The sequence below is a fragment of the Narcine bancroftii genome, chromosome 14 (assembly GCF_036971445.1).
Source record: "Narcine bancroftii isolate sNarBan1 chromosome 14, sNarBan1.hap1, whole genome shotgun sequence".
NCBI classification, from domain to species: domain Eukaryota; kingdom Metazoa; phylum Chordata; class Chondrichthyes; order Torpediniformes; family Narcinidae; genus Narcine; species Narcine bancroftii.
In genome coordinates this window covers 58,188,053-58,211,072 of record NC_091482.1, presented here as the reverse complement: position 1 = coordinate 58,211,072, position 23,020 = coordinate 58,188,053, and the positions used below count along the sequence as shown (strand labels likewise).

At 41.4% G+C, this 23,020-nt stretch overlaps 1 protein-coding gene across 5 annotated transcripts in view; it reads right to left on the bottom strand.

Annotated features, from left to right (window-relative positions):
* The window catches only part of myo5aa (myosin VAa), a 154,839-nt gene that overhangs the window by 69,067 nt on the left and 62,752 nt on the right, over nucleotides 1-23,020 (bottom strand). For all 5 annotated transcript variants that reach the window (XM_069911090.1, XM_069911092.1, XM_069911093.1 and 2 more), the window contains exons 6-14: nucleotides 17,728-17,871; nucleotides 15,812-15,893; nucleotides 14,000-14,107; nucleotides 12,227-12,339; nucleotides 5,778-6,043; nucleotides 4,692-4,773; nucleotides 2,704-2,844; nucleotides 1,820-1,945; nucleotides 883-966 (exon numbers count right to left, since the gene is read on the bottom strand). In XM_069911090.1, the coding sequence (XP_069767191.1) occupies nucleotides 883-966; nucleotides 1,820-1,945; nucleotides 2,704-2,844; nucleotides 4,692-4,773; nucleotides 5,778-6,043; nucleotides 12,227-12,339; nucleotides 14,000-14,107; nucleotides 15,812-15,893; nucleotides 17,728-17,871 (1,146 nt within the window). The remainder of the gene's footprint in view (nucleotides 1-882; nucleotides 967-1,819; nucleotides 1,946-2,703; nucleotides 2,845-4,691; nucleotides 4,774-5,777; nucleotides 6,044-12,226; nucleotides 12,340-13,999; nucleotides 14,108-15,811; nucleotides 15,894-17,727; nucleotides 17,872-23,020) is intronic.

Here is a 23,020-nt window from a genome sequence, read left to right as displayed (position 1 = left end):
TCGGACCTCCATCCCCTAAAACGACTAGATTCAGTGTGTAAAAATAGATGACACATTTTTCTTGTTTATTTTTCATTGTATTTTGTTTCATGGTTTTATTATATTGTATATGTTGAATTTTAATGGTTTTGGAGGGGGGTGGGAAGGGTGGAGGGAGGGTAGAGGGGAAAAAAAGTCACTGTGTATATCTAATGAGAAACGTTTGCATATATTTTGGTTGATATGGTTCACAGTGTGAAAAATAAAAATAAATTTAAAAAAAAAGTGTTCACCGATGATTCTGAAAATTCCAGCGTACTCACTGGCATCAGGTGGGAAATGAGACCGTATTAACTCACATGTTTCCACTATGGTGAGAATTGGAGTGGGAGCAGAGGAAAGCTGAGAAAGAGGTATTTGAGTACAATTCCAACAACATTCTGGGGCAGTACCCAGAATGATTGAATGATTCCTCCAAATCAGAATCCAGGGATTTGCAAATTGATTACAGGCCTGAAACTTAACCTTATTTACTCTCTCGGGAAGCTGAATCAAGATTTCTATCATATGAAGCAGTTTGCATTTGGATTCAAAGGTGTGTTTAAAAAGTAAACCTTTACTTTTCAAAAGTAGATGACGCTGATGTGTTGTTGGTACTTAACTTTGCATTAATGCAATAGATTTTGTACATTTCATCTGCACAGAGATGAAATTGAAGGAATAACACAAATTTATGTCTTTTCTAGTTTCCCCTGAAGCATTGCTACAGATGGCCTGTCAAGATGCAGCATTATGACAGTGTGCAATTTACCATCTCTCTGCATAAACTACATGCATGTCAAAACAAATCCTTTAGTTGAGACCTATCTTCGAGAGCTGGATCGGAATATTGGCGTTACTCACCTTACTGGCCTTCAGCACTATAATCTGTTCTTCGTACACAGTGTCTTTGTTCTTTTCCAAAAATCCCTCACACTGGTACTCAACCTGTCAAAGACCCGCAATCCATATCATTAGTCAGGAGGTATACAAGGTACACAGAGAACAAACCATACTGCCTCCTCAGTCAAACAAAATTCAGGGTAAAATGTTAAAGCTATGGTGCTGAGATACAATCAGGCTGCTATCATTCCCTTTCACTGCACAGACTTGACTGTGAACATTCATACTCCACAGCCAATGTCTGTGATTACATAAGAACTAGGAGTAGATCATTCAGCTCATCAAGCCTGCTCTGTCATTCAATGATATCATGGATGATCTGATGACAACCTCATCTCCACCTACCTGATTTTTCCCCACGTTCCTTAATTCCCTTACTATGTAGGAGTCCAACCAACCTTTACTGTGGTTGGCTCCACTGTTTTAATGGGCAATGAATTCCATTGATTCACCACCTTGTAGGAAAAGCAGTTCCTCCTCATCTCTGTCCTAAATCTACTCCCCTGAATCTTCAGGCTGTTCCTTATTTCTAGTCTCCCCCGACCAATGTAAACAACTTACCTACCTCTGTTTTATCTGTCTTCATAATACTATAGAAAATGATTCTATAAGATCCCCTCTTGTTCTTCTAAATTCCAGCGATCTCAATCTCTAACCTGGTGAACCTCTTCTACACCACCTTAAGATAGCTCAAGACTTTTAAAAACACACACTCACACGGATTGGAAAGAGCTCGGATGTATCAAAACTGCATTAGCCACCAAGGAAGAAGCAGGCATAGTCATGTTTCAGAGTAAATATCAGCTGAGAGAAGCTGCACATCCTCTGGGAAAGATATAAACCCCCCCCCACACACACACACACACACACACACACACACACGCACACAGGTCTTTACCTGGTCAGCGAAATGCTGGATAATGAAGGCCCGGTTTGACATGCGTGGCTTATGAAACAATGCACTCTTGTTTAAGTGAGTGTTGTATAGCTTCTGAGCCCAGGTGTCATCGGATCCTTTGGGCATCTTGATGCAAAAAAGATTTTAAATATACATGAAAAAGTTGCAAATTGTGCTTTGGTAAAGTTAGACTGTAGATAACTTCAAAAGAGACATTTGACTTTTGATTTTTTTTGTCTTTGTTTATGATGTGATGCAATATATTGATTTGCCTAATTTCTTACTTACATTTTTCATTCCATATAAACTATGTTCTGGCTTGGTTTTTTTTTATGTATAAAAGCAATAAAAAATATTTTTAAAAGATAAAGTCACAATAATTTTGTGTCTACTCTTAGGTTGACCTAGCTGGAGACTTGGGATGAAAGATTTTCTGTCCTGGAAATAGGAGTGAATAGTTTTTTTTAAATTAAATGGTCCAACAAATTTCAGTTATTTGCCTACTTGTAAGCGAGATTTCTCATAGCTAACCAAGCCTGTTAAAGTCCCATCCTGCCTGAAACATAGTGAACCCAAGTATATATTGAAGATCGCTTAATTACTGAGATGGGGCAAAACCTAGACATACAGCACAGTAACAGGGCCTTCTGGCCCACAAGCCTGTGCTACCTAATAACACTCAATTAACCTACAACTCCTGTACATTTTTAAAGGGTGGGAGGAAACCGAAGCATCCGGAGAAAACCCACGCAGACATGGGGAGAACGTACAAACTCCTTACAGACTGCGTGGGATTAGAACCCAGGTCGTTGGAACAGCATTGCGCTAACCACTGAGCTAAGCATGCAGGGATCGATCTTGAAACATGTTATTGATGAGATTACCTTACACTCTTCATCCAGTAGGTCTAGAATGCCAAGTTTGGCTTCAATGAGGTTAATGCAAGGCTGATTGTCATAAAAATCTATTAACGTCCATGGAATCTGTTCCTTCATGTACTCTTCCTGCTCCAACTTGAACACATGCTGGGAAGAAACAACATTTTCCATAAATTATGACTGCTTTACAATCCACCAAATATGTCTAAAGTAAAAAAAAACTTGTGTTTACATGATCAAAGGGCAGCAAAATATTGGAGAACGAATGTTCTCCGAGATTGATCTCCGAGATTGCTGCTTTGGAAGACTTGCTGTGAGGAATATTCCATTACTAATTAGCACCAGATTCCAACTGCTTCTATTACTTATTCAAAGTACATTTTAAAATTCAATCTGATACGCAGAAAGCAGAATTCAGTTCCATCACTGCCATGTGTAAGGGGTCAGTGTTATCGGAGATGAACCAGGTGAGTTTGAGATCAGGGTGGACATTAGAAGCAAGCTCATCGTGGGTGCATGAGGTAACCCCAATGCAGTCGTCTGGAGGAAGAGTTGTGGGGTCTTGCCTGTGTAGGCCTGTAGCATGGATTGTTCCATGAAGTCCATAAACAAGCAGGCATAGCTAGGATCCATTCGACTACCCACAGCTGCTCCTTTAGTTTGGAAAAAGTGAGATGAGTTAAAGGAGAAGTTATTTAGAGTGAAGACAAGTTCTGCCAGGTGGAGGAAGGTGGTGGTATAGGGTGACTGGTTGGGTCTTTGGTCCAGGAAGAAGCAAATTGTTTTCAGACCTGTGTGGGGGATAGAGGTAATAAAGGAATTTGACATCCATCCTGAAGATGAGGCGGTCAGATTCAGGGAAATCTGAAGTCACTGAAGAGATGGAGGGCGTGTGAGGTGTTGCAGATGTAGGTGGGGAGGGATTGGACCAGGGAAGAAAAGATAGAGTCAAGGTAGGGTGAAACTAGTTCGGAGGGGCAAGAGCAGGCCAGAAACAATGTGTCTCCCTGGATGGTTGGGTTTGTGTATCTTGGGTAGAAGAAAGAAACGGGCAGTATAGGGGTGGGAGAGAATTAGGTTGGCAGCCTTGGAGGGGAAGTGACCAGAGGTGTTGTGATAGGAGGAGGTGTCTGAGAGCTGTCGACTGGTTTTGGCAAAGTAGAGGTCAGTGTGCCAGACCACAACAACATCACCCTTTTCTGCAGATTGGGAGATCGCTTCACTGAGCACCTCCTCTCCGTCCGCAACTATAGCAAGTTCCCAGTAACCAACCATCTCAATTCTGACTCACACTCCCAGGCTCACATCTGCCCATGGTTTTTTGCACCATCCTGCCCTGATCACCCGCAGATTGGAGGAACACCTTATTTTCTGTCTGGGCACTCTCCAGCCAGACGGCATGAACATTGATTTCTCTGCTTTCTGTTAAACTTGCTTGCCTTTTCTTTCCTCTCCTCTTTTCCTGTCTTTCCAGTTCTCCCCCTCCCTTCCCCCTGACCCACCCACCATCCCTCCTCCCCCTCATTACTGCTGTCTCCTCCCTCCCCTCATCCACCTATCATCTCCTGCCTTTGCTCCACCCCTCCCCATCCTTTTGTTCACATACCTTGACAAAAGGCACAAGTCTGAAACGTTGGTCCATGACCTGCTGAGCTTCTCCAGCATTTTGTTTTTTTTTATAAAGTTTGTCTCAAACCTGATTTCCAAGGAGATGCTTCTTGGCTGTTGCTTCCCTCAAGGAATCTCTGCATTACCGTAGTTCACACTTCATGGGACTAAAATCTGTCCTTTTGGGGCAAGTGTGCAGGGAAGAGGGAGCAGCACAATCTCATCAGCAAGTCATTATCAACATTCACTTGCCTTGTCACGAATATTGCCTCAAGTAAGATGGCAGGACAATGCAATATCACCATTAGTCACATGAAGCAAATGTATACTTCCAAGATTATCAGCTGCCAGTTATAATGATTACAACAATTGAAAGAATTACTCACCATATTAAACTGTTGCTGTAATTTTTCATTTGCATAATTGATGCAAAATTGTTCAAAACTGTTCACTTCAAAAGTCTCAAACCTATGCGAAAAAATTACACAAATCACAGTTTGAAACATCTTTTCAATAAAACAAAGTGGGAAACTAATTTCATGAAACATGCACAAATGGACATCCTCGTGCAACTGAATCTGTTAGTCAAAACACGAGGGCTCAGGCCCTCATTTGAAGGGCTCAAGCCCAAAACATTTAGCTTTGCAATACAAAGGACACTGTTTGACTTGCTGAGTTTCTCCAGCATTGTGTTTTTACTTCAATCGCCGTGCCTGCAGACTTTTGTGTTTTACTCATGAATCTGTTCGATCAGTTGCCACCGACATTTGAGGACTAGAGGGATATCAAAGTATTCAAAAGGACACACATCAGTTACAGATATGGGTAGAGATTTAGACAAGTTCAAGGGGTTTGGGATGTCAAATGTAAAGGGAAAGTATATAGTTAATGGCAGGACTTTTAAAAGCATTGATGTGCTCCTTGAAAGTGGCATACCAAGTAGACAGGGTTATAAACAAGGCGTATGGTGTGCGCCAGGGCACGGCGAAGGAAGTCACATTGCAATGATATAAAATGTTGGTTCTGAAACACCTGGTGTACAGTTTTGATCTTCCCTATACAGGAAGGATGTGGAGACTTGGGAAAGAGTACGCAAGAGATTATCATGACGCTGCCTGGTTTAGAGGTACGAGTTATTGGGAGAGGCTGGACAAACTTGGGCTGCTTTCTATGGAGTGTCAGAGGCAGAAGGAGACCTGATAGAAGTTTATAAAATGAGAAGCATTGACAAGGTAGAAAGTCAGAATCTTTTCCCCCAGGTTAAAGATGCTAGAAACTAGAGGACATGCATTTAAAGTGAACGCAGAAAAGTTTGACATGCGAAGCAATTCCACCATCCCACCCAACCCTCCACCCAGAATAGTAGATGCCTAGAGCGGGCTGCCAGGAGCAGCAATGGTAACAGATATTGTCACAGTTAGATAAAAATTAACATCCACATTCTTGCTTGAAAGTTAGAATAAGCCACTGACCCATATATGTCCAACACGCCGATGAACGAGTTCTGCTTTACAGAGGCACGGAGGGCTCTGTTGACGTGGTGAACAATCCAGTTGAAGAGGCTGGCATAGATGTGCTTTGCCAGTGCATCCCTAGCATTGAGGGCCTGAAATCTGGGCATGGGCTTAATGTAGGTCTCTGACCCCGTGATGATCTTTCTGTGGCACAGCCAGTGAGCCATCTGCTCGTAGTCCACACCCAGTAGATCACAGAAGATGATCAGATGTTCTGTGTTAGGCTGAGAAAAAAAAAGAGAAATCGGCACAAGAATCACACTGTACCCACTGATACCATAGATGAATTAATTTTTAAAATCATTATTGCTGTAAATGGCATACAGCCAACACACTTCAATTATGTCACACAGATAAGTAAAGATAATCTCTTTGGGTGTTGTGATATTTGCTTCCTCTACTCTTGTCAGAAATGCATACAGAGAGCTCTTGAACATAAGGATTACAAAGGGTTACAAAATCACATCAGTCAACACAGGGAACCTTTAACGTGCTAATCTTCCAATACTGATGTCAGCCTCGTCCACAAATCAAATGATCAAAATCTTCAGTTGCTCTTCGGCTGTCAGAAGTGGAATTAAGTTTCTGTCAGGGCTGCAATCGAAAATAAAGCTGACCATTAAAATCAGGGGGGAAAAAAAGCACAATTCAAAAACTGTGTGAAGAGGTGAATTCAATGAATCCTGGTCAGAATCTTGTGCACAATTGTTAAATCTTCTCTTGCATTGATACTTGATATTCGTCTGCATTCGCATGTAATTACCAGAGCAGTAATCTGGGGCTCTCAACCCAACTTCTTTTGTTTAAATTTTCTTCCCATCCATTTTGAAAATCTCCAGGGCATTACATTCAAACTGACTGCTAAAGTGTGATTTTGTTATTTATAATAAAAAAACATTCAGGACTTGAATCTTGAAACAATTGGAAAAAAATGTCAGGATAATTTGGATTGATTTTACTCACTCAAAGAAAATTCTTCAATTCCACACAAACACTCCCTTTTGGATTCCCAAATGATTTTCTTCAAGAGAACCAGAATTATCAGTCAATTCATTAAAAAAAAGAGTGTTCAAATAGCCTAGCACATCATTTCCCAAAATGTTTTATAGATCTTGAAGGATTTTCATTGGAAGTAAAAATGTGGGCAGAATGATGGAGAGATAACAAATAACAAAGGACATCTGTCAGAAGGGAAAACTACTTGCCCAAATGTTCTGGTTGCTCAACAATAACAAGAGGAGACTGGATGAATGAGTGATAAGGAAACTTTGCAGGACTGTGTGGACACAGCAAGGGTATTGGCCTAAAGGCCAATTAGGCTCCCTCATACATTTATGACAAACACACCTTCTTATTGGGGTATAGATTTTTTTTGCACTCAATCCAAATTCAGTGGGCATTTTGCATGGTGAAAATCCCCACCAACAACCATAAGGTAGAGGTGCATGGTTCATGATGAATGTTGGTCAAGACTTTAGAGAATCTCCTTCTCCTCCTCTTGGAATAAATGCTCCACTAATAGCCAATGCTATGGCACTCCTTCGAAGAGCAGAGTTTCCCCAGTATTACATATTTTAGAAACAGATCACTTCGTTTCTTGATGTTTCTCAATTGCTAGCATGCTTCCTGCATTATAACAATGAAGCTTATTTGGAGATGAGGCAGCACTATTTTGGTGGAGCAGTTCTGGCCCACTCCGAGGATTTCAATCACCCATCTTCAGCCTTCAAGTGCAGCCTTCACCATGTCCAATTCTTGGCTTGACCCTTGCGTTAAGACCGTCAACATTTCCTAACTCCTGCCAGACCAGTCAAATGTCAAGGGCAACATTACAGCCCAGCCTGGTCCAACCGAACTCTATCGCTGATCGAAGAAACAGCCTTACTATCAATACAAATAACTTTGCCTAAAGAACAAGTACTTGCAAAGTATAAGAAATTCAGATCAAAGGAAAATAGTGCTTTGAACTGCACACACTACACTGGACAAATAATTATGGTTTATGCAAAAGACATTTATTCTAAAAGTCAGAAAAGCGAACTCATTCTATTAAAATCTTCCATCTTTAATGTGAAAATTAGATATTGTTTTACTCTTCATTTATTCTATTCTCCTGAAGGCATAGTGACTTCATTTCAAAAGGAAATCAGTCTCAAATGGATGAGAATGCCCTGTATGCTTTCAACACAATGTAATGTTGCTATTAATGCAAGCATTTATATGTGCTGTGTGGCATAATTACAGAATAAATGTAGGGCATTATGTGAAGAAGGTCATATACAAAACCTGAGGCCTCAAGTAAATATAAAAAAATAATTAACATTCATGTCAGCTCCAGCTTAGCTTGAAATAATACAGAATTGGGATCAATCAAACCAACTTCTGGAGTAAAAGTAGTGCACAAACCAATTTATAACAGAACCAGGAACTTACCCACTGGAGTCAAAATCGTTGTTCTGTTTTAGAAACTGAGCATTCCCTTTTCTTACTCCATGGATGATAGAATTAGGCTGACTGAAGTGAAAAGAATAGAGACATTTAATGGGGAGCTGGACAACTCTGGATGATGGACAGTATTTTCTAGGGCAAAGGAGTCATCTAATACGTTGCACAATCATTTGTGACACCATGATCCACTTTCATGCAGTGAACTTTTTGCAAATGAAAGCAGAAGAGCTCAAAGGCTATATTGTGCAATGCACAGGGCACAATGCAACCTGAAGGATGAAATTATACATCTTAATGAAGGCAGCAATGACGGGTCACTGAGGTGACATCATCCCTATGTCACCCATAAGTCAGATCTACAGGGGAGTGACAGGCAAGCCGACTGCAGAATGTTATGTTAATTCAGATGAGATAGAGCTGAGCTCACCATGACTACCAGCCCCCCCCCCCCCCCCCCCACCACATCTCCATCGGGCACACAGAACTCAAAACGGTCAACCAGTTTACCTACCTCGGCTGCACCATTTCATCTGATGCAAGGATCGACAAAGAGATAGACAACAGACTCGCCAAGGCAAATAGTGCCTTTGGAAGACTACACAAAAGAGTCTGGAAAAACAACCACCTGAAGAAACACACAAAGATCAGCATGTACAGAGCTGTTGTCATACCCACGCTCCTGTTCGGCTCCGAATCATGGGTTCTCTACCGGCATCACCTACGGCTTCTAGAACGCTTCCATCAGCGCTGTCTCCGCTCCATCCTCAACATTCATTGGAATGACTTCATTACCAACATCGAAGTACTTGAGCTGGCAGAGTCCGCAAGCATCGAATCCATGCTGCTGAAGACCCAACTGCGCTGGGTGGGTCACGTCTCCAGAAAGGAGGACCATCGCCTTCCCAAGATCGTGTTATATGGCGAGCTCTCCACTGGCCACCGAGACAGAGGTGCACCAAAGAAGAGGTACAAGGACCTCTTAAAGAAAGCTCTTGGTGCCTGCCACATTGACCACCGCCAGTGGGCTGATAACGCCTCAAACCGTGCATCTTGGCGCCTCACAGTTCGGCGGGCAGCAACCTCCTTTGAAGAAGACCGTAGAGCCCACCTCACTGACAAAAGATAAAGGAGGAAAAAACCAACCCCAACCCACCAATTTTCCCTTGCAACCGCTGCAACCATGTCTGCCTGTCCCGCATCGGACTTGTCAGCCACCAACGAGCCTGCAGCAGACGTGGACATTTACCCCCTCCATAAATCTTCGTCCGCGAAGCCAAGCCAAAGAAAGAAGAAGAGCTGAGCCCAGGAGGACTGGGGGGCAAATGTTTCAGCCCTTAAAAGAAAGTGTTTGACGTGACTAAACACTGATAGGTTATTTTGTAGATGCAGTATGACTTGGAATGACAGAAAAGTTGAGCACAGAAATGTATCCTTTATCATACCTAGACTTAGCCAACCATTCTTGTGGTCTTTCACAGAGCAGTTCACATCCCAAGCTGTGGACACACAAGTTTTCACTTGTCAGGAAGACACTACAGCCTGAGGAGACTGAGGCAGGCAAGGCTACTAGCCACCATTCATATCAATCTTCTAAAGGAGCTCTATTGAGAGCATCCTGACCGGCTGCATCATAGTGTGGTAGGGTTGCTGCAGAGAAATTCATTGGAGATCAATCCAGAAAACCACAAGAGTGGCAGAGAGGATCACTGGAGTCTCCCTCCCCCCCACCAATGTGATCTATTGGGATTATTGTCTGAAAAGGGCAAGCAAAATCATTAGGTACCCTTTCCACCCTGCACACAGCATCTTTCAACTGGTCCCGTCGGGGAAGAGATACAGGAGGATCAGAGCCTGCACCACCAGGCTGAGGAACAGCTTCTTCCCATGGGCAGTAAGAATGTTGAACAACCAAAAGAACTGCTCACACTAACCATCTGAGATGCTCATATTCATGAAACAATATTTATTTATTTGTATATATATGAATACTTGTCCTGCATATGTATTTTATGTCTGTATGTGTGTTATGTCTGGTTGTGTGTCTGTGTGTTTTGCACTGAAGACCGGAGAACAGTTTCATTGTGTTGTACTTGTGTAATCAGATGACAATAAACTTGATGCATCCTGATCGGACACTTTCTATAAACTGGTAAGAAATACTAGGGACATGCTGAATTTATTATACTTTGCAGGAACTTGAGGTGCTGCTGTGGTTTTGAAATTCAATGCAAGGGAGATGGTGTCATTTCAGTCAAGTCATTCACCATTTAGCAGCTTTTACACGATACACATGTTTTACGTACAAACAGCCCAAGATTAACCAGTTAGATGATCGGCGTCATTTCCACAAACTGTTCATTTACTGATCATGCAGTGCATTCTTTAGATGCCTTTGGTTAATCGTTGAAATTTGTTGAAAGCAGCACCAAAGACCAATTAGGCTGTTTTTTTTTTCATGAAAGGATTTGATAGGATTAATGAAAAGGAAGTATTTCTACCTGCACAGTTACAAGCTATTATTGGACTATTATACACCAGATAATTCAGATCTTCTTGCACCAAGATTGGTCAGAATGTGAAATTTACAACCACAGGGAGTAAATGAAGTGAAAAGCATAGACATTTAAGGGAGAGCTGGTTAACTTGTCAGGAAGTTAGATGATTGATAGCTTTTTCTTGGGCAAAGGACTTATCCAACCAACAGCATCACCATCTGCTAGAGCAAGTGACAGAATTATCGACTTTCATGCTATGAAACCTGTACATGTGTTTTTTAATTAGACTGCAATCAATGTGAATTGTGTAAAATGCATGCTTACAAGAAAGCAAACACAAAGATAAACCATTATTGCTAACACATTCAAACTCTCAGCCCAACTTTTGCTTCAGCAACCACCAAAAGAATTGCAAGAGGTGTCACAGAAGCAGGTATCAATCTTGTTGTTCAAAGCATTAAATCAAGCATAATCAAATCTTTTTTTTAAAAAAAAGCATGAGCCATTTAGAGGCATCGATTTCCACTGTGTAGCTGAATTCATGTAGCTCTGTTGTCGAGTTGCTTCCTACACTGCCTTCCTTTGGCTTTGGAGCAGGTTCGTAGAAACACTCTGGCACACCTCCACAACTGATCACTGAACTGTTATTACTGCCAAAAAGATATGTTTAAATGGAAAACTAGTGTAAATAAAAGTTTGAAGCAAACACTGATTTAGGTATGAACATCGTACGTAACCAAATAAAGCTGCTGTAATTAACTTTGGATTCCTGGGCTCACTGTGAAGAGACTGTAGATCTTTTGGAGACAGCAGTCAACCAAAAAAAGACGTAGCTTCCCTGCTCCAAATTCAAGTTCATTGCCACGAGTGCTGGGATACAGTGAGAAAGTTTGTTTTGCATGCAACAAACAGCAATATAAACACACAGCACACAGTGCAGTTAGAGATCAGTTAGAATAAAGCTCTAATAGCATGTCACAAAAATCAGTTCTGTGGTCTTGGGTTAGCATGAGCACCTCTGTTTTCTTCCACTAAGCCAATTTCGAATCCAATTTGCAACCTCTAAGTTTACCTATTGTCCGAAACTTCTGAACCAACATCTCATGTGGAACCTTGTCAAAAGCCTTACTAAACATCCACAGCTTTTCCCTCATCAACTTTCTTGGCAACTTCCTCAAATAACTCGACAAGATTTGTTAAACACAAACTCCACTTTCTTTATGTGTGGTAGGTCCTGGTCAGACAAGTTATTATTGAACAAAAAAAAGCAGCTAAAACATACTTAAGGACTAATCTTGTTCTTTCATCCTGAAAGGTGACCTAACCCACCAACTATCGTGTTCATAGCCAAAGTTTTCTCAGAAATGCAAGCTGTAATAAATCTTTGTGGATCTACCCAACAATCTCATCCCAGCAACAAAATGAGGGAACACAACATTCATTTGCACGGTCAGGGATACACACTGGGATAAAGCAGTTGTCCGCATCACGATCATTCGATTTGATTGTCACATTTCCCAAGTGAAGAATAGCTCCAAGAACATGGAAGATCCCCATCTGGTACGATTCATTAATACCTGAAATTAAAAAAAAAAAAATCAAAGAAACTTATCATACTAACTACTTTGTAATTTCTAAAATTAAACTGCATTTGACAAAAGTAACATCAAATTATTGTGCCCTTATGAATCCTCATATTTTGACAATCAATTAAAATGGATTAATGCACCATTAAATCATATAACAATAATAATATTGCACAAGATGATACAATTCCCAAATTTTAGAACAGGACTTGCCACAGTTTCTTCTGTAATAGTCCAAACACCTAAAGTATTAACTTTTCAGAAATGTACATAGCATGTTGGTTCCACACTTGGCACTCAGGATGTCTTCCCAGAAATGAGAACATGAATTGAATCTAAAAGGCATCATTACTTTTCCTTGATGAAGGGCTCAAATTGGTTATGTACAGTATCTAAGCGATATAAAGTACAGATAGTCCTCAACTTACAACTGCGTTCTGTTCTGACCAACCGGTCGTATCTCAAAATGAACGTACATCGTTTGTCAAATACAACACGGTGGCCACCAAGGCCAGTTCTCGCGAGAGGTTGGCCACCCCTACTAGATTGGCCCCTATTTTCACCTGTAAAAGCATCATTTTTATATTTACATACATTTTTTCAGTCATATGTATGGATGGCTGCAAGTCGTATAGGTAGTAAATCAAGGACTACCTGTACACTGTTCGACCTGCTGAGATTCTCCAGTATTGTGTTTTTATTAGGTGTAATTACATATTGCCTTCTCATTGGCTGAAATCCAATGATGCAAACTCTTTCATTGGCTCACCGTGGCCAGATCAGACAAGCTATCTTGTTGGGAAGTGCAATGCATTCATTGTCAGTGTGGATAGGAACTCTCATTGTGGATTAACATAAAATCACAGCAATAGGGGCTCACTTTATTTGGAGAGAGAAAGCACAAAGACCAAAGAAAATCCCTTTCCAGTCATATCCAACCTCAGAGGACTATGGAAGCTCAATATATTCAATGTTGGGATCATTGGAATTTTGGATAATTAAAGGGCTTTGGTGGGGAATCTGGACTGGAATCAGCTTGATAAATTTTAAGCTTAAATTTAATTTTTTTTAAATTTAAATTTAGACAAACAAGCACGGTAACAGGCCCTCAAGTCCATGTCACCCAATTTACACCCAATTAACCTACAGCCCCAGTACGTTTTTTTTTAATGATCTTATCAAACAAGAGAACATGTTTAAGAAGCAATGTGCACAATCCTGGTGCATTGAATTTTGGCTTAAATGTGCTGGGAAAAAATTGCTACAACAGGCAAATATTTTAAAACTTATCTAGAAAATTAACACTCTCCAATGCTGCAAATCATTAACTCTACCTTGGGAATGCAGATGTTTTTTTAAAAGCAATCTATTGATCTTGAATAATTGAAGCTCAGGGAATTGAGCTTGACTGATGACAATTGAGTGTTTGACAAATATATATGTTATGTTAAGTTGTTTCATGTATAAAAACACAGCTCAAGCACCATAAAATATTGGATGTTACTTGGCTCTCTGAACTGGATCACGAGCATTTCCTTGTAGTTGTGTTCAAGACGAGGTTAAAAAAGCAAAAGATGAGCAAGATCCAGTTGCAGCAGTGCTGCACTGAAAATACCAGATGAAAGTCAATGTAAAAGACTTCTATCTTTACCTAGCAAGCTGCATGCCTGCCTCGTGTTCAACATTTCTTTTGCATCATCTATTCCCTCAATCACAGGATTCCCTCCAAGATTAGTGTAGTTGAAGTTCTGGGCATGATCTGAAAGAAGAAAACACCAACAGATCACCACTTACTTCAGAAACTCAAGAACTTCAGAGGCTCAAATCTTGAGGAAACAAAGAAGAGCTGGGGCAATTCCTCCGATCAGGCCATGGAGAGAAATAGACAATGTTTCGTCTCGAGAATCATTCTCAAGATTATTGTTTGGGCTTAGAAGCAAATCTACCTAGCCCTTAAAATTGGAGTGGGAGAACTGCATTGACATTGTGAATCACTTGATTTTTGCCAGCAATGGAATGAGGAAGGAGCATTGTGTTCAGGCCAATAATACTCAACATACCATGAACTTCAAAGAAATCAGCCCCAGGTTGAAATGTAAACTTCTTACTCATTCATTAGAAGTTAATAATGCATTGGTAAATGCACTCAGTTGGACTTCCTTGAATTCTGCCCCAGAATTTATTTGCTCCACGGGGTGGCAGGGTTAGAGCGACCGAGACTGTAACAAAACTGTTACAGCGATCGAGACTGGTGCTGGAAGGAGTTTGTACATTCTCCCCATGTCTGTGTGGGTTTCCTCTAGGTGCTCTGGTTTCCTCCCACCACTCAAAAAAAAAAGTACCATGGTTGTAGGTCAATTGGGTGCATTGGACAGCACAAGCTCATGGGCCAGAAAGGCCTGTTACTGTGCCATAGGTCGAACTTCATAAATTTAAATTTATTTTTTCACTGGGAGAAACAGCAATACGGGAATAAACTATTAAAAAAAGACATGCTTGCAAAACCAGGTGATTTGTAACAGTAATAGAGCTCATACAAGGACTGCCTAAAGAAATCTCTTGGTGCCTGCCACATTGACCACCGCCAGTGGGCTGATCTCGCCTCAAACCGTGCATCTTGGCGCCTCACAGTTCGGCAGGCAGCAACCTCCTTTGAAGAAGACCATAGAGCCCACCTCACTGACAAAAGACAAAGGAGGAAAAACCCAACACCCAACCCCAACTAACCAATTTTCCCTTGCAACCGCTGCAACCGTGTCTGCCTGTCCCGCATCGGACTTGTCAGCCACAAACGAGCCTGCAGCTGATATGGACATTACCCCTCCATAAATCTTCGTCCGCGAAGCCAAGCCAAAGGGAAGGAAGGAAGGAAAGGGAGAGCTCATCCACTTCATTATGAGGGGTGAAGAGATTGCTTTACAGGTGAAACGAGTGCAAGTGAAATTGTGTATAATTGTGAAGCTGGGACTAGATCGACAAAGACACTGATAGGGAAAAAAGACTTTCACGTGGAATACATTGCACATTTGCAAAACAGCCATTTTCAGCTGTTCCTTTCAGATGAATAAGGTTATCATGAGAAACAATTCAGAATCTACTTTAAAGGGTCAGTGAGTTGTTTTGTTTGCAATAAGCTTGTTTCAAATTCTGTAGTTTTACCACCTGGGGTCTGTTGAGATGAATCAGGCAGCAAAACAATGAATGAGAAAATCCATTGGAGGGTCTTGTGCTACATTCTATCACTTGCCATGGGTAAGATGCTGTAAAGGATTTTTACATGGTTCCTTCATTGCTTAGGTAATCTAACCACTGCTGGGAGGGTCCAAGAAACAAACAGAATAAAGCAAGGCATTATCCAGGCTCATGATGTTCCTCGAGCCATGAACTTTGAAGAAATCAGCCCGAAGTATAAATATGGACTTTACTCATTTAGTTGATGTTAGCAACATATTGATGAACATACTCAGTCGGAGCTCCTTGAATTCTGGCAGATGTTTAGAAGCACACAGCTGGTAGAGAATGTGGTAATTCCTTTCATCCTCTGCCTGAAAGACAAGATAGGCAACTTAAAAAAAAAAATCAGCTTTTGTGCACAGTCCTACAATAAAACAGAAGAATCATACATATCCAGCATCCTGATTCCCATACAATGGGCAGCACGGTTCGCCTAGCGGTTAACACAACGTTATTATAGTGCCAGCGACCCAGGTTCAAATCTGGCGTTGGAATTTGTACGTTTTCCCTGTGGGTTTCATCCAGGTGCTCCTGATTCCTTCCACCTTTCAAAAATGTACCAGGATGCTGTAGGTCAATTGGGTGACACAGGCTTGTGGGGTGGAAGAGCCTGTTAGTATGCTATATGTCTAAATTAAAATTGTCTGTACCAACACTGTCAATATTGCACTTTCCTTTAGCCCCTGCCGATCCCAACAGGTACCATCACGCAACCTTGCGTTCAACCCTCTAGATACTTGCCCTAATTCTCTGCAGTGGGCTCAGAAGCCTTAACCAATCCTCCCCCCCACCCCCCCCCCCCCACTCCATGACAACAGCTCCAACCTTCTCCATTGTCAGCTCAAAGCACACAGCCAAGAAGTAAATTTGCCTTTTGGAACAGAGGTAATCTCATCAAATGTACAGAATTCTTACAGCCCAAGAGGGTGTATGTTGGGAGGATGTTTCCCCTGCAGAGGAATCCAGGTCTCAGATGGATTAAGCCACTCAAGCCGAGATGACATTGTTGGTCTTCATGTGGAGACTGGAATCTTCTAGTCTGGAGGATTGCACTGGCTCAGTCATTGAGATAAACTGAGTTCAGGATATTTAGAGAATCAAGGAACATGGGTGTAGCTCATGGAAATGAAGCTGAAGTTGATCAGGCATGATTTGGATTAATGGGGCTAGTTGGCTGACTTTAATTTTTAAATTTAGATATACAGCACATTAACAGGCCCTTCTGGCGCATGAGCCCATGCCACCCAAATACATCAATTAACCTATGACCCTCATATGTTTTGAAGGGTGGGAGGAAACCGGAGCACTTGGAGGAAAGAACTTACAAACTCCTTACAGACAGCGTTAAATTCAAAGCTTGGTCATGGGTGCTGTAACAGCGTTGCGCTGCCTCAAACTTTTTTAAGGAGGACTTCTGCTCTTCCTTCTTGTAAATTCAATCATGGAGCAGAGTTTATTTTAAGCATTGCAACTGAACTGTGGAAAGTGAAAAGCACACGGATTGAAGCATGGAAATGAAACTTGGAGATAGCAAGGGGAGTCAGCAGGAGAGCAGGCTGGTCTTGGTAAGCCTTTGCTGGGGCATCTGATGCATCCATGGTCTAAAGGAGTCATGGATTCTGAAACTTTGGAGTTGCAAGGAGGGGCGAAACGTAGATGCTGCAACTCAGTCTGATGAGCGTCCTGCTCCAAATCATGGCTGACGTTCCCAGCATTTGCCAACTCATTGAAGCAACTTCTGTCTAAAACTGATGACGTGGCAGAGAAGTAATTTACTCGATGACATGGTGTGTGACTGCAAGGAAACAGTGCCATGGCGGATCCAGACGATTCTGAGGCAGATAATAGAATCAATGCAGGTTTCTGGTAAAATTTCTAGCCCAAATTTCAGATAACACCAGATGAGACACCTTGAGAAAGAATGAAGGCTGAGATCTCATCTCAAAGCAACATTGAAGTTCATTGGCTAGCTATAAACTAGAAACTGTAACATGCTTCATTCCCATTCCTACAATCATCTGCCTCGTGGATTCAAACCTCTAAAATTTCCCAGTCAATTACTTCAACCTCTTACAACAAAGTGAAACTGTCCGTGTTATACACTTGCATATTTAGTCTTGAAGTTTTAAGATGGGTTGCACTCACCTGAAAAACAACTCTTGATTTTTCTAAGAGGTAGGTTCTCATGTTAGCCCCTGTGATGCGATACTTTTTGTCAAAGCCAATTTCAATATATTTCCCAAATCGACTGCTGTTATCATTTCTGGTGGTCTTGGCATTTCCAATTGACTGCAAAGCAAAGAGAGGCAAGAATATGGTTTTGCTCTACAAAATTATCCCTTATTCAAACACAAGAATTACAGTGGTTAGAGGATAACTCGGGTCTCCACCTCAGTGTCTATGTGGAGGAAATATCTCCACACAAACTGTTTAGTATGAGTTAATCATCCCAGGATTTGATCATTCTAAAACAGTGTGACTCTTCTCTTTGGCTTGGCTTCGCGGACGAAGATTTATGGAGGGGTAATGTCCACGTCAGCTGCAGGCTCGTTTGTGGCTGACAAGTCCGATGCGGGACAGGCAGACACGGTTGCAGCGGCTGCAGGGGAAAATTGGTTGGTTGGGGTTGGGTGTTTCCTCCTTTGCCTTTTGTCAGTGAGGTGGGCTCTGCGGTCTTCTTCAAAGGAGGTTGCTGCCCGCCAAACTGTGAGGCGCCAAAATGCACGGTTTGAGGCGAGATCAGCCCACTGGCGGTGGTCAATGTGGCAGGCACCAAGAGATTTCTTTAGGCAGTCCTTGTACCTCTTCTTTGGTGCACCTCTGTCTCGGTGGCCAGTGGAGAACTCGCCATATAACACGATAACAATAATGGTTCAAAATAAACTATAATATAATACAATTTTAAAATCAGGTAACTTAAATACATAACTTAAAGCAAATTCTTTGTTAATTTCATGTCAGCAAGTGGAATTTAAAAGTAATTTTGAACTTTGTTCAAATCCAACTCAGACTGAAATACCACAGCCTCAGTCACTTACAAGTTTCTCAAATGATATAAAGTTGGATCATCTTCGATTTCATTCAACCCGATGAGCTGCAAAATTTAATATTTCTGGTGCCGGAAGACCCGTAAATAGGTCCACTTCCAAAAAGCTACACTACTTAGCTTCTCTCTCCATGAAGATCATTTCTGAAGACAGGCACCCAGGATTCACCTGACCACACCACCCAAGTTAAATAGTAGGCACTCTTCAGTATTTCTTAAAGTCCCTACTAAAGGAATTCAGTCCAAGTGACTAGTTTATTGGATTAAATTCAACTTAAAAATTCTCGAAACTTTGGAGATGATTAAGTATGGGTGAAGTTTCAAGTGGAGTAATTTTCTTTTGAATATTTTATTTTAATTTTTTCAAGACTCATATAGAACATCATTATAAACATCATATAAATAGCATTTCAAAATTACAGTCTCATATGATTGTCCAAATCTCAGCCCCCTCCTTCAACTGCTAATATTTATTAAAAACTGTCCAATTAGCCAATATCTTGATCTTCAAGAATTCAATATTATTAACTTAACTATATTATTTAAACCTTTGCGGGGAAGTTAATTACATCCTTAAGCCAGTATGATTCAAATAAGGTTGCCATATTTTAACAAGCACATCATATTTCTTTCTAAGATTATGTTATCTTTTCCGGAGGGGGGGCAGAATTTTGCATTTCCATATTCCAGCAAGTAATAAGTAAGGGGAGTCAGACTTCCATGTAAGTGGAATAATTTTTAAAATGAATGGGATCTGGGGCCATGTGAGTAATACAAGGTTGGATCATACTGCGCTCAACTACTCTCGTGCACCGCAGAATCAGTGAGCAATTCTGTGAAGGCTGTCAGCTGTGTCAGTGGGAGTGCAGCATATCATTCTGGAGCATAGATCCTGAAAGCACAGCCGAGTTGTTGACTGGACCTGATCACATGTGCAGTGCTTTCAAAGTAAATGCCCTCATTCATGGCCTCTAACTAATTTCACTGGACAATGAAGATTTTTCTTCCTGAAATCTTTTGGGTGTACTTTATAGATTTGGGTTGCTGATCACAAAATTCATCTTAAAATTTTCTGATCATGTTCCATTTTTTAGATTTTTGTAATTTCCTGTCATATTTTGTCTACTAGTATATTGCCCACAAAGCAAGCTGTTTAAGTCAGTCCAAGCATGCAGATGCTGTGCAAATGTTGCCTTAGGCCTGGGTATGCCTAGTCAGGATAGATGGAGTCAGGCTATAAAAGCAGCTCAGATATACAGATGCTGTGCATTACATTGATTATATATTGAACGCATGTTGATGCACATGTTCTTCAGGCAATAGCATCGTGAGTGTACTTAACAATAGCACTGATTGTATCCAGGAAGGTTCAATGCAGGAGAAATGCCTTGTCAATGTTGCGACAGCTGCGATACAATCTACATATGTGGTGAATATATGCTCAAGGCTCATAGATGCAGCATGACTGCACTTAATAAGAAAGCCTATGAGCTCCACTTCAGTTTGACAAGACAAACCTTGGGTTCCTCACATTTGTTGTGCAACATGTGCAGTCAACCGGAGAACTTGGCTCAGAGGTACATTATCCAATTAAACATGCTAAATTCAATAAAAGTTAATTTAATATTTCTCCAATTTTTTGCATGATACAGCAAATCTGAAATTATCTTGGTGTTCAGCTTAAAGTTATTTTAAATTAAATTTAAATTTTAAGTTTAGACATACAGCCTCTGCTCACCCAATTGACCTACAACCCTTGGTACGTTTTGAATGGTGGGAGGAAACCGGAGCCCCTGGGGAAAACCCACGCAGACACAGGGAGGATGTACAAAGTCCTTACAGATAACGCAGGACTTGAAACCCTGGTCCCGATCACTGGCGCTGTAACAGCGTTGCGCTAACCATGCCATCATAATCCCCCAAATTTTTTTTCAGGAAGCAAATCTTTTGGAAAAAAATAATCAATGAAAGCAAGCTGGCAATGTAAAGCAATTCCAGAACATTCCTTTCATTCTTAGCTTACATGTGTAAATAATCAATTAGAAATATGAAGCACCATTGTCAGGTGATGGTTACCAGTCAATTGCATATACAACATGTACCAAAGTCATGAAGAACGGAAGCAGTGAAGAGCAAAGAATTGCAATGCTGAAAACTGAAACCATTGAAATTTAAGGCTGCTTCAGTTTTATTTATGCCTCTGGCAATGTTACATGCAGAGGCTAAATTTACTGAAATCTTCAATTTCACGGATGTTTAACACATATTATGCACACCAACGAAGAGTAGAACAAGAAATTGGCTTTAAATACTATCTTGCTGGCAACATCCAGATGTCCTGAGAGACATTTCACTTCGGCGCCTTCCATAATGTTAAATGAGTGAGCAAAGTGATAAATATGTCACCACAGACTGGCTTGAGATGCAAAATCATTTTATTTAGACCGTATACATTTAGATTGAAACTTTTAATTATTTTAATTCGATTATTTAATTTTTCTGTCTAGACCAGTGGTTTTCAAACTTTTTCTTTCCACTCACATACCACCAAAGTAATCCCTTTGCCATAGGGGCACTGTGATTAGGAAGGGATTGCTTAAGGTGAGTGGAAGAAAAAGTTTGAAAACTACTGGTTTAGACTCTCATCTGTAAGTCAGGTTTAAATTTAAATTTAAACATACAGCACAGTAACAGGCCCTTCCGGCCCAGGAGCCCGTGTTGCCCAATTAAATTACAATCCCCTAACCTTTGGAAGGGTGGGAGGAAACCGGAACACCCAGAGGAAATCAACTCAGACATGGGAGAATGTACAACTCCTTACAGTCAGTACTGGATTTGAACCCAGGTTGCAGTCTTGATGAAGGAATCAGGCCCAAAACATTGGTTATCTATCTTTATCTTTGCTATTTGTCATGCTGAGTTTTCCCAGCATTGTGTTTTTCTTTTCTTCTTTGGCTTGGCTTCGCGGACGAAGATTTATGGAGGGGGTAAAAAGTCCACGTCAGCTGCAGGCTCGTTTGTGGCTGACAAGTCCGATGCGGGACAGGCAGACACGGTTGCAGCGGTTGCAGGGGAAAATTGGTGGGTTGGGGTTGGGTGTTGGGTTTTTCCTCCTTTGCCTTTTGTCAGTGAGGTGGGCTCTGCGGTCTTCTTCAAAGGAGGTTGCTGCCCGCCAAACTGTGAGGCGCCAAGATGCACGGTTTGAGGCGTTATCAGCCCACTGGCGGTGGTCAATGTGGCAGGCACCAAGAGATTTCTTTAGGCAGTCCTTGTACCTTTTCTTTGGTGCACCTCTGTCACGGTGGCCAGTGGAGAGCTCGCCATATAACACGATCTTGGGAAGGCGATGGTCCTCCATTCTGGAGACGTGACCCATTGTAATAGCATTGCAGTAATTACACTAACCATGCCACCCCAGGCATTTAAGATATATTTGATAAATTCTTTACCTTATAAATGTTCCTGCCAGCAGTTAAGTAGAACAACGTCAGCACTTGTAAAAATACATAAAAATGCATGGTGTATGACTCCACTCTATGGAATAAGTCTCAGCAACCAATATCTAGCTTTGCAACTTTCTGCACTAGCTACTCAAAAAGGCACTCCATTCGAGTTCATGTTCTCCAACGAAAGAGAAGGCCTCTCCTGCTTATTACCATCATTGTACTGCACACTTCATCCTGTCAGGCATGACCGCTGGATCCACATGTCCCAACTCATGCAGACTTGTCCAAGTTATTTTAGTTTCCAACTGCTGCCATTCACTAACTGACCAGTCTATCTCCATGGTTACCCTGATTTTAACCCATCAGATATATCTCTCCTCCCTCAGACTCCCTGTAGCTGAACTCGGTGTTTTCATCTCTTTCCCAGTTCTGACAAGGAGTCTTCAGCCTGAACCATTAACTGTGTTTCTCTTCCCATCGATGCAACCAACCTTTCCCCCCACCTCAGTATCTTGTGTTTACTTCATCCAGCAACTGGATGGCAAAGAACTGTGCCACAGAGATTGTCCAAATAGAGAAAAAAAAAGGAACCTCCGTGATAATTCACCTCCCAACTCCTAAGAGCAATCGAGTGTCAGTTCCAGAGAGAGAACCATCGAACACAGTGTTTGATGAATGATATCCCAAAGAACAAATCTGACAAGTCAAAAGCCAAGACCAAATCCCTTCTCACCATTCAGAACTGGCCAACTATGCCAATTTTAACAAGAGACTCCAGGCAGTGCATTTTTTATTGATGCTTTCTGTACTAATTTGGTCACATTATGTTGCTACACCAGTTGAAGGTTTTAGTTTCGCTCACAGCTACTGTCCACGCCTTGCCCTGAACACTGAAAGCCTTTTTCCCACTTTTTCCACTAGGGTGGCAGCTATTGGTAACATCAGG